The sequence below is a fragment of the Jaculus jaculus genome, chromosome 9 (genome assembly GCF_020740685.1).
Source record: "Jaculus jaculus isolate mJacJac1 chromosome 9, mJacJac1.mat.Y.cur, whole genome shotgun sequence".
Taxonomy (NCBI): Eukaryota; Metazoa; Chordata; class Mammalia; order Rodentia; family Dipodidae; genus Jaculus; species Jaculus jaculus.
In genome coordinates, this window is record NC_059110.1 from 71,664,746 (window position 1) to 71,676,802 (window position 12,057).

Genomic DNA, 12,057 nt, shown 5'->3' on the forward strand with positions numbered 1-12,057 from the left:
TTTTGGTTTTTCAAGGTAGGATCTCACTGTAGCCCGGGCTGACATGGAATTTGTTATGAAGTCTCAGGGTGGCCTTGAACTCACAGCAATCCATGTACCTCTGCCAACCAAGTGCTAGGATTAAGGTGTGCACCACCATGCCCAGCTTTAATTGATTTTTAAAAATTCATGTGGGCTGGAGAGATGGCTCAGCAGTTAAGGCACTTGCCTGCAAAGCCTAATGTAGCTGGGGCCCCTGGTGTGCCTATTCTCTCTGTAACTCTTATACCTCTTTCTGCTTATAAATAAATAAAAATACTTTTAAAAAGATCTTGTTGGCCAGGTGTGGTGGAGCACACCTTTAATCCCAGCACTTGGGAGCCAGAGGTAGGAGGATCGCCATGAGCTCAAGGCCACCCTGAGACTACATAGTGAATCCCAGGTCAGCCTGGGCCAGAGCAAGACCCTACCACAAACAAACAAACAAACAAACAAACAAACAAACAAACAAACAAACAAACAAACCGAAAAAGATCTTGTGGCCTGGAGAGGTAGCTCAGTGGTTAAGGGGCTTGCCTGCAAAGCCTAACCAATCCTGGTTCAATTTCCCAGTAATCACGTAAACCCAATGCACAAAGTGGCACATGTATCTGGAGTTTGTTTGCAGTGGCCAGAGGCCCTGGCATGCCAGTTCTGTCTGTCTCTCTTCTCTCTGTGCTTGCAAATAGATAGTTTAAATTTAAAAAAAAAAAAAAAAAAAAAAAAGGTAAACTGGCTGTGATGATACACGCCTTTAATCCCAGTACTTGGGAGGCAGAATTAGGAGGATCTCTGTGAGTTCGAGGCAGCCTGGTACTACAGAGTGAGTGCCAGGTCAGCCTGGACTAGAGTGAAAACCTCCAAAAAACATTCATTTAATACTGATATTTTGAGCTTGCAGAGTACAGTATATGCACACATTGATATGCCTAGCACACCTCAGTGTTGGCATCTCAGTCATGTTTCCTTCAGTTCTTGTCAGTGGCAAATGGCAGTAATGTTTAGGTTTGCCCACAGAGACATCCGAGCCTCACTCACTTTGTGTCTCGCATAGTTCTGCTAAACTTTTGTGCCAGTCTGTCTATTTCCTAGGGCAATTTGGATCTTGAAGCAACAGAGCATCAGTTCTCAGTAGGAGTTGGGGTGTGTGCTATGAACGGGGTCTATAAGGCTGGGCTACAAAACAGGAAGAAGGTTCAAAACTCCACGACCTCGGCTCTTGGTTTCTGGGCTTGTTCATAAAACTTACTAGGCTTCTTGTTGGGAGTTAACCATTGTGCATCACTGTCTTTTACTTTTGTCTTTAGGCCTCTATTCAGAGAAGAAAAAAGCCTGCTTCACAGAAAAAGCGACGGTTTAAGACTCATAATGAACACTTGGCTGGAGTGCTGAAGGATTACTCAGACATTACCCCTAACAAATAAGGGACACGTCTGTCCTTGAACAGAGTCACAGATACACAATCAGGATCTTTCTTGTTCATGCTTGGGGACTGAAGACTGTCTTCCCATGTGCTGCCAACCAAGGAGCAGCTCAGTTTACAGAACAAGTACGAATTACCAAACTCAGCTGATTTGAATTCAATAGGCTAATGAGAACTGTGATGTTCCTGCTAACCTTACTCTGTTACTTCCTGGGACAAAGGTGTCTTTGCTATTTATCTCTATTTTTAAATGGTTCCTGGTTCCATTTTTCTCTTTATTACTTTAGTGAAGGTTGGCAGATAGTCTTGAACACAATATTTGTTTATTCCAAAAGAACATATTTATAATAAAATCATTGTACAAGGATTTTTACCAAGTTAGTGAATTCAGCTTATTTCTTTTCATTTTGAGAATGGCTGGAAGCAGTTTATCTTAAACTTGCAGAGTGTTTAGGATGTTATGAAGATTGGAGTCTGCTCTTGTTGAGCATGTGAATGTCATGACTGGAACACAGGTGCCTCTGGTTAGTAAGTTAAGCAATAATGTAACTGTTAATGCTTTCTTTTAAAAGGACAAATCAGGGCTAGAGAGATTGCTTAGCAGTTAAGGCACTTGCCTGCAAAGCCAAAGGACCCATGTTCAACTCCCCAGCCCACGTAAGCCAGATGCACAAGGGGGCGCATACATCTGGAGTTTGTTTGCAGTGGCTGGAGGCCCTGATGTGCCCATTCTTTCTCTCTCTACCTATTTCTGTATCTCTCTCAAATTAAAAAAAAAAAAAAATTTAAAAGGACAAATCAGAGCTGGAGAGATGGCTCCGCCATTAAAGGCCTTGCAAAGCCTGACAGCCTGAGTTGGATTCCCTAGTACCCATGCGCAAAGTAGTACATGAGTCTGGGTGTGCCCATTGATCTCTTTATAAATAAACCTAATTTGAAAATAAATAAATAAAAAGGACAGGGCTGGAGAGATGGCTTAGTGGTTAAGGTGTTTGCTGGCTAAGCAAAGGACCCAGATTCTATTCCTTAGTACCCACGTAAGCCAGATGCACAAGGTAGTGCATGCATCTGGAATTTGTTTGCAATGGTTGGAGGCCCTGGCACACCCTTTCTCTCTCTAATAAATAAAATATTTTAAAAAGTAAATAAAAGGACATAATCATTTGGCCTCTTGAATTCATGGCCCGCTACCACCTTGAATAAGGGTGGAGAGTTTCCTTCCCACACTGAATGCCAGCTTTGCCATGTGGCTTGTCTTGAGGTTCTTTTGGTTGGAGGTGCCCTTTGTCACGTTACTGGTCCAGCTTAGGATCTACTATCGAGTATGTGTGACTCCTAAGGATTTTCTCTATGGTCCTTTTTTGTTACCTTCTGTGAAAAATGACACATTTTTCTTATCTACAGTGTATATGGCTTATGATTGTTCAGGTTAATTTGTTACATCTTTGTTACAGATCTCACCTCACAGATTGAAATTGTAATGGAGTATAAATGAACTTTGGGGCCTGGAGAGATGGCTTAGTGGTTAAGGTGCTTGCCTGTGAAGCCTAAGGACTCAGGCTGAACTCTCCAGGTCCCTGTAAGCTAGATGCAATGCAAAAAGTGATGCAAATGCACAAGGTCACACAAGGAAGCACAGGCTTCAGGAGTTCTGTCTTGCACATGTTAAAAAAAGGAGGTCAGTCTGTTGGACTTGCCTTAAAAAAGTATGATGTTTGGTGTTCCCTAAAAAGACATGTTGATAAACCAAACCAGTGAGTGCTTTGATCAGATAAGCTTTTTTAGTCTTTATCTTCTCTGGATACTTTCAACCCATTTAGTGTCATCCCTTTGCTTTACTCTTATCTCTGAGCTCTGAAACAGTATGAGATATCATCACACTGTGGCCCCCACAATTTACTGTTTTGCTTTTGCCTGAAGAGTTACTGTCTAAAGGCATAAAAAGTTAGCTTTCCTGTGGGTCTGAAACTCCAGACCTCAAAGCAGATGCCTCTATTTGGGGCTTGTGCTAGCCACCCTGATTTATAAGCGAGGTCTGTAGGTGCTGTTTGCATGTCTCAGACACTTCCTCCCGAGCTATAAGGAAGCTGACTTCAGGCCTCTCTCCTTCTAAGATACGCTTTACTGCCTGGCATGCCAGCAGCTGCTAGCCGTGCCTGTGCTCTCAGTATGTTGTGGACTGACCTGGTAATGATTTTTGTTTCCTTGTCTAAAACTTTCTTGAAATAAGGAAATTAAGATCCAGAGGAATGAAGTATCTTGCTAAGCTGCCAAATTTGCACATGCTCTAGTACGCTCACTCACTTGCATTATCTTTTGTAAGCATTCCCCCCGCCCCCACCCCCTGTCCACCCTACCCCACCCCGCCCCACCCCTTGGCCTACAAGCCAGAGCAGTTCCTCCACGTGGAGGTCTTGGGATGGTGTCCCAGGTGACGTGTGGGGACAATATGGTCTGTGGAAAAGTTGATAGCCTGGTTGTGTTCAGTAATTGGAATAAAAAAGCAGTTCTGGGTGTCTGAAGACATTCTAGAAATTCCAACTTGAAGTCTTGTTCTCACCTCTGCCTGTGACTGCTGGATCTGCTGCCACTCAGAAGCCAAATGGGAATGAGCCTGGCATAAAGTTAGAAGACTGGGCCCGCAGGGCAGCTCTCCATAATTCATCAGTCACAGTCATGGGAGGCTTTTAGGGGATAAGAGAAATGTAGTTGAGCTTAAGACAAAGGGTAAGAAATGAACATTTGGCTGCTGCTGTCACAGCCTGTAAATGTGCTCAGATGACGGTGGGACCCCAGGGATGGTGACACACTTGATACCTGTTAGCTGAGTACAGGGAAATGGCAAGGCAGGCGTGTCCTGTTACTTCCAGCCTGGTGCTTGTAGAATGTACAGTCGCAGATTTCGCTGCGCTTTGTTTGAAACCACGAGAGCAGAAGCATATTCTGAATGTAGGGCGAGGGCATTGGGTTTACTGGCTTCCCAGTTCTTACCAGCTAGTGGCCAGTCTAGGCATGGAGGATGAACGTCCGCATCCATGCTACCCTCATTGCTGCTTTTACCTGCATGTTGCCTGTGGAAGAGTCAAGCTGAGGCTAGTCCTTTGCCTTCTGTGGCAAAGCTAAGGTATTGTCCCAGAACACTGGTGGCCTGGTGTCCCTTGCACAGCTGTCCTTGGATATGCATGTGGAAGAGTTCGTTGTTCCCCAGTCTGAGCTGTTCCTGAAACTAGTAGGCAATAGTGAAAGGTAGAGCATTGGGGGTGGTCCAGGGACCTCTTGGTTTATGTAAGACTGACCTTGGAGCACCTGGCCATGGCCTGCCTGTCCATTATGAATATTGGAGAAGCACTTTGGAAACACAGGATCAGACATAGCCCAAATAAAACATTAGGGCTGGAGAGATGGCTTACCTGCTAAGGCACGTGCCTGGGAAGTCTAAGGACCCTGGTTCAATTCCCCATTACACACTGAAGCCAGATACACAAGGTGGTACATGCATCTGGTGTCCCTTTGTAGTGGCTAGAGGCCCCAGCATGCCTATTGATTCTTTATCTCTGCTTGCAAATAAAACATTAAGCTGGGAGTGGTGATGCATGCTTTTAATCCCAGCACTTGGGAGGCAGAGGTAGGAGAATCATCCTGAGTTCGAGGCCACCATGAGGCTACATAGTGAATTCCAGGTCAGCCTGGACTAGAGTGAGACCCTACCTCGAAAAACCAAGGGGAAATAAGAAGCCCAACATTGTGCTGTTGCCTTCCTTGGCTATCGATTAAAAACACATTTTTTTAACGTAAAAAAAATATTTTGAAGCTGGGTGTGGTGGTCCACACCTTTAATCCCAGCACTTGGAAGGCAGAGGTAGGTGGATCACTGTGAGTTCGAGGCCACCCTGAGACTACATAGTGGGTTCCAGGTCAGCCTGGACTAGTGTGAGACCCTACCTCAAAAAAAAAAAAAATTTTTTTTTTTTTTTTTTTGAGAGAGAATAGGCATGCCAGGGCCTCTAGCCCCTGCAAACTTAACTCCAGACGCATGTACTAACTTGTACATCTGGCTTGCGTTGAGTCCTGGGGAATCAAACCAAGGGTCCTTTGGCTTTGCAGACAAACATCTTAACTGCTAAGCCATCTCTCCAGTCTTAAAATCACATTTTCCTTCATAAAAAGGTTCTCATAACAAATGTGGCTGGTCTGTGGCTAGCACACCACCTTCAACATGCCCAGCCTGGTTGGATTTTAAAGCTGAGCAGTGGGTCTGGCCAGGTTAGTGCTTGGATGAGAGGAGTAATGCGACTGGCCACTCTAGCAGATTCAGAAAGGCCCATTTGGAAGGGTGTGGAAGCCCCACTGTCTCAGAGATAGGCCAGCCAGCTGCACTCCTGTGACCCAGTGACTTGAAGACCTTGGTGCAAAGCCAGTGACTTCTCAACCTGCCAGATCCTTACAGGTATTTTACAGGAAATTCATTGTAAAGCCTTGTAACTTTTTTTTCTTTTTTTAAGCCCAGGCTGGCCTCAAACTCCTGATCCTCCTACCTCCACCACTTCAGCAATTTCCTACTGGCGTGCACCACACTACTTTGTGCATCTGGATTTATGTAGGTAGGGGACTGGGGAATTGAATCCTGGCCATCAGCCTTTGTAAGCAGATGCTTTTAACCTCTGAGCCATGTCTCTAGTCCCAAGAATTCTTGTATATTGAAATGCATAACTTAGTTTTTTTAGTTTATTGTTATTTGAGAGAGAGAGAAAATAGGCACGTAGGGTTCTCTACCCTCTGCAAACAAACTCCAAACACGTGCACCACCTTGTGCATCTGGCTTACGTGGGTCCTGGGAAAGAGAGCCTAGGTCCTTTGGATTTGCCAAAGGCATTCAATATGTAGTCCTAGGCTGGCCTCAAACTTGAGTGCTGGAATTAAAGGCATGCACCACCACACCTGGCTCCATCCTTCTCAAGGATGTTCCTTGGGCCTTTCAAACCAGGACCCATAATAGGATGGTGAGCCTTGGCATGGCTCAGTAGGTAAAATACTATGCAGGCATGAATACCTTTGCTTTTTGAAAAAGTAATTTTTTTTGAGAAGGAATGGGTGTACAAGGGCCTTCAGCCACTGCAAACAAACCCCAGACACATGTGCCACCATCGGACTTATGTGGGATGTCGGGAATTGACCCTGTGACCTTAGGCTTTGCAGGCAAATGCTTTAACCACTAAGCCATATCTCCAGCCCAATATCTGAATTCTGATACCCAGAAACTGTGAAAGTTGGACACAGTAGTGAATGTCTTGTAATCCTAGCCCTCCTACAGCAAGATGGGAGGTAGAGATGAGAGAAATCACTTGGAAGCTCACAGGCCAGGTAGCCTGGCATTCACGGTAGCAGGAGACAAGAGAACCTGTTTCAAAGAAGGGGAAGGCAAGTCCTAACACTCAGGATTGTTGGCTGAGCTTCATGCACACATATGCAACTGTACTCATGACTCTCATATACAAAAATAGTAAAGAATTGCAAGTTCATGAGTCTGGCTGGCATGTGAACATTGGGTTCAGGGACTCAAACAGACCCAATGTGGGATGTTTTCATTTGCAAACTAAGACTCAAAACTTTGTGTTGTGGAGGTGGGAGGTGTGTTATTCCAGACAACACTGCTAAATTGTGATCATCTTTTCTGTAGTCTGTGTTAAGGGAGATATTTTTTAACTGACCCAGTGAACAAATCACTCCTAACCCTAAATTTCTAACTCCATTTCTGCCCAGTAGTGGGATAGAAGTTTTTCAGACTGAATGAGATGGGTGTTTAACTGCCTGTTTAGAGGGAATATTTCTGGAGTTTGCACTGGACTACAAGTAGCATACAGGCTTGTCACTTGAACCTGACTGTCAGCACTGAGGCAACGAGGGTTTCGCCACTCCAAGGCCTCTTGGGAAGTGTCACGAGCAAGTGATTGTCTTCATCCATCACTGATTTAGGAGGGTGACTTGAAGTTGGAGACTCCATTAGGGCCAGCTGTATGGTGGTTTGCTGTGCCTCAGAGCTGGAACCTCACAGCTAGGCTGAAGGCAAAAGCCATGACTGGTCTGCCTCAGGCCTGAACATGGGGAGGAGCCCCAGGAGCCTGTGTGGAAAGTGCCATTAGTTGCCCGTGAATTCTAAGCAGTGACTGTAGCTTGTTTGGGGGATGATTTCCTCTGGAAAAAGGATGGGAGATCTAAACCCCAAAACTGACCAGAGCCTAAGACTTGAGAGTCACAGTGACTGCTGTGGTGGTAACAAGGGTGAGAGTATATATGTGATGCCCTGTTGTCTTGGCTAAATCAGCAGAAAGGTACGCTTGAACAGAATTTCATCTTTTTTGTTTAATTGCAGTCATCTTGAGTTCAAACTTGGTAAACCAAGGAACATGTGGTAGCAGCTGAGCAAGTGACAGGAATCAGGTATGAACTTTGTAGATCAAGGTGTATGGTCCTAGCTGAGCTGAGTGAGAAAGATTCAGGGGTGAATGTACCCTGAGACCCTCAGCTGTCCCTGGTGTCCAGGATAGGTGCTTGGCTGCAGTGCACTGGGAGGTCATCCTCTGCCTCTTCCATCCCTACCTCTGTCTTTATTCTCTGAACTGCAGTTGATCGCCTCCGCCAAAACATGAAAATGGATCAGAAATGTCTGGTCCCCCAAAAAGAAGTTGCCAAGTGCTGGTGTGATAGCTGGAATAAACACTTTATTTTTAAAAAATGACAATAGAAAAGTACCTTTAAACAGTTTATAAAAGCATAATTGACTATGAAGTGGCTCTGTTTGCCTTAGGAGCAAGTAGAGGAGTCTCACCAAGAGCGAGTGACGCTGAGGGCATGGGCAGGGCCCTGATCACTGATGTGAATGTGACAGAAGTCTCCAAGTTTCTTCCCTCTTATGATGAGAAAGAGCCCCTCACTTCAGGCCTGTGTATGTGTAAAATGACCTTTAAAAATTTGACATTTTTATTTCCAATGAAAAATAATGAAACAAAACCTTTAAACAAACCATGAAATTATTAAAACATTGACGTTTTCAAAAAATACAACTTGAGCAGAGCAGTAACAAAGACTGTGACCACATCCAGCTATATCATTAGCTGTTGGACATTCCGAGGTGGGCATCCTCATACATATGGCTCGCACATGGGGGAGGAGGGGAAGGGTGGCAGCCTACAGCACAAGACTGACTGCTGGCTTTGAAGACGTCTTGAAGGTGCAATGCAGTGGGTCGCCTCACTATGAGCATACAGGATTCCAGAGCACCTGCTGGGTGCTATTTGACATGGCTGCCAACTTAGAACGCCAGCTTCGCTGAGCCAAAGCCTTGCAAAATCACTTGGGGAACAAATGCCTACTGTGTAGCCAAGTCAGGTGAAGCCAGTTCCTCCTGAGGCCATGTCGACCGCATGCCACGGTCTTCCCTTAGTGAGGCCAACCCTACAGTTCCACTGGGAAGTAGGAATGGTTTATGGAAGGTGAGATATACCAAGTCACTTACACACAGAGCATGCTATCTATTGTAAATGATAAATATAAAACAGCAAAATCTAACAAACACCAGGCACAGTTTATACAGTCATGGCTGGAGCTGCCGTGACTTTGAAGGGCACACTCGAGATGTTGCCAAAATTTTCTTTTCCCAAATGGCAGCTTTGATTGTCGTGCAAGGTTAGCCTATGGGAACTAGGATTGCAGCCTAGTGCCACAGAGACCAATTCAGTTTGTAATTAATATGCCCAGGACTGGCCAGGCAGACAGATCTACACTTTCACAATACAATTCTGGAATTTCCACACTATTTAGAACATGCCTCAAACATGCAGTTTATTTTAAAGAAAAAATATATTTCGTTACAAGCATTCAAAACTCAAGCACAAAAGTTGTGATCCAACCCAGTGTAAGATTCCACCCTGTCATACTTAAAACGTTTGGTATAAAAATACTCGCTTGGTTTTCCTGTTGACTTCCTTTGTTTCATTTGAAAATATCTCCAAACTACAGAAATGTCAGACCATGCATTCACAGATAACACACTATTTCTTAAAACTATACAGTGTAAAAGAGTAAAACATTTTTATTATATTTTTTTTCTTTGAAGAAAACAGATGTGTGATAGAGGCTGTGGCAAAGTCTTGAAGGGCTCAAAACTGGGCAAGGTTTTTTCAAGCCTGAAAGAGAAAGAAAATTTCAAACTCGCATTTTCTCATAGTATCATAGCTGAGAAACCCACAGGAAAATTCATGAATGATTCTCTATACAAGTGTATGTGTAAGTATTTATTGACCCTCCAAATAAAGACCCTGGCGAGAGTCATGGGTAGAAAGATCACTGCAGGTTTAAGGCCACTCCCTCCCCCCACCAAAATAACCCTCCTTTCGTATTTTATTCACTTTGGGGTAGAAAACAAAAAGGGCTTCAGGCAGTCACTAAAGTCCTTGACTTCTACCTATCTTGAAACTGACCCAGGATTCTATTTTCTTTTTTTTTTTTTAAATATTTTATTTATTTACTTAGAGAGAGAGAGAGAGAGAGAGAGATACAGAAATAGGCAGGTAGACAGAGAATGGGCGCGCCAGGGCCTCCAGCCACTGCAAACGAACTCCAGACGCATGCGCCCCCTTGTGCATCTGGCTAACGTGGGTCCTGGAGAATCGAGCCTTGAACCGGAGTCCTTAGGCTTCACAGGCAAGTGCTTAACTGCTAAACCATCTCTCCAGCCCTCTATTTTCTTTTTGACACAAGGTTTTGATGTATAGCCTAGGCAACCCTCAGACTTCAGATCTTCCCACCTCAGCTTCCTGAATGGTGAGGATCAATTTCTGGGCCTCACCAATACTAGGCTCTACCACTGAGTATACCATCTCTGGCCTTGGTTCTGGACTGCCTAAAGCGTCTTAGCTTATGTAGTAAAACCGTTTTTATTCTGCCAGTTTACTAACATGTCAGACTTGTGTGGTTGTACAAAACATATACAGATGCTAATCAGTGTACATTAGAATTCTGTGTGGGAGAATGCCTATTTGTTTAGAAATAATGATGGCTTGTAAGTGGTAAGGCCCATCTGTTGCCATGTACCTGTGGATCTTGGCACTGGGAGAAATCCACACATGGCTTTCTAGAGTGGGAATCTGGTTATATAGCTCACTGTGGAGTTCCTCCAATGCTTATCTGTCTCCTCAGGTGGCTCCAATATGGAATTTACCCTAGCACGGCAGTTTATATTTCCTACAGACGGCCTTCCGAATCAGAAGTACTCTAACTCCTGGAGGGCCTTGCACATGTCTTGGTGACTCAGCCCACTTCCTTCTCCCTGTACTTTCTCAGCAGCATTGTGAGTCAGAAGGATTCATCTACAGGGGTAAACAGAGTTTGTAAAATTCTGATTCTTTTGCCTCCTGGTACACAGCAGGTATAACCCTCCTTGCTACATGCTCTATGATAAGGAAATCAAAGTGGGTGGGGTCTGCACACCTCATCTTTTATGCTGGCCAGTGTCCTATGGTGCTCAGTGTGATGGTTTATATTGACTGTCATTCTGACAGGACCCAGAACCAATGAGAAAATGAGCCTCTGGGCATGCCTATGAGGGCTCAGCTTTAGTTGTCTGATTGAGATGGGAGTTCAAGACCACCCTGAGTCTACATAGTGAATTCCAGGTCAGCCTGAGGTACAGTGAGACCCTTCCTCAAACAAACAAACAGACAAAAAAGCTGGCTGAGCAGCAGCATTCATTGCTCTCTGCTTCCTCCCCGCAGGCATGATACGACCTGCTGCCTCAAGCTCCTGCTGCCGGGCTTTCCCTGCCATGACCCTCTGCCCCTGGTAGAACTTAAGACAAACCCTTCCTCAAGATGCTTGTTGTCAGGTTATTTGACCACAATAAGAAGAAAATAGCTGGTAACAGGAGAAGGATTCCTTTCAGAGAGAGCCCTCTCTTCTGCAACATCCTGACTTCTACTTCAAAGTCAGTGGGAGACAGGATTCCCAGTATAGTTGTTTGCTGTGGGGAGCATCTCTGGCTGGGCAGTAGCGTGGGATCCAGGGACTCAGGCTCTAACACACACTGTCTTAGAGGAGGCATCAACTGAAGTTCCTTTGTGAACCTATGACCTTCTTCCAGTCTGACTCACTTCCTCACATTACTGATCTGCCTTTTAAGTGCCTCTGCTCAAGGACACTGGTTCTCAGAGATCTGCCGTGATATGGAGCGGCACTTCTCCACCTTACTCCCCACGGAGCGTATGCCAAGTGAAACTAGTTCAAAGAAAGGCTACAAGGCCAGTTTCCACCTTCCACAAATTCATCTCCTCCTAAACTTGACCAAAACCCAACAACCCAGGCGGTGTGCTCTTTCTGAAGAACAAGTCACTCTCTGGAGGTTCCTACTGTGGAAGAATAGACAGGGTGTAGCACTTGGCAGCCCTGGACTCTGGAAACAATGGGCCTGTGCTGCCTTTCTAGGCTCAGACAGGGTCACCTTAGGAAAGCAGCAGGTCAGAAGTGGTGACTACCACCAGGAGTTTGTAACCAAAGCCAAAAGAGCAGGATGAGCGGGCCAAGGGGAGTGGGCAGTGCTAGCTCAGTGACCTATGACCAGGCCT

The 12,057-nt window shown here is 45.0% G+C and overlaps 2 protein-coding genes across 3 annotated transcripts in view; one reads left to right on the top strand and one right to left on the bottom strand.

Annotated features, from left to right (window-relative positions):
• The window catches only part of Gtf2e2 (general transcription factor IIE subunit 2), a 103,359-nt gene extending 101,532 nt beyond the window's left edge, over positions 1 to 1,827 (top strand). The window contains exon 8 of the mRNA XM_045158719.1: positions 1,326 to 1,827. Coding sequence (XP_045014654.1) covers positions 1,326 to 1,442 — 117 coding nt within the window. The 3' untranslated portion in view covers positions 1,443 to 1,827. The remainder of the gene's footprint in view (positions 1 to 1,325) is intronic.
• Positions 1,828 to 8,140: 6,313 nt separating this feature from the next.
• Rbpms (RNA binding protein, mRNA processing factor) overlaps positions 8,141 to 12,057 on the bottom strand; it is a 193,090-nt gene continuing 189,173 nt past the window's right edge. For both annotated transcript variants that reach the window (XM_045159490.1, XR_006638974.1), the window contains one exon: positions 8,141 to 9,624. The gene's annotated coding sequence lies outside the window, so the exon portion shown is untranslated. The remainder of the gene's footprint in view (positions 9,625 to 12,057) is intronic.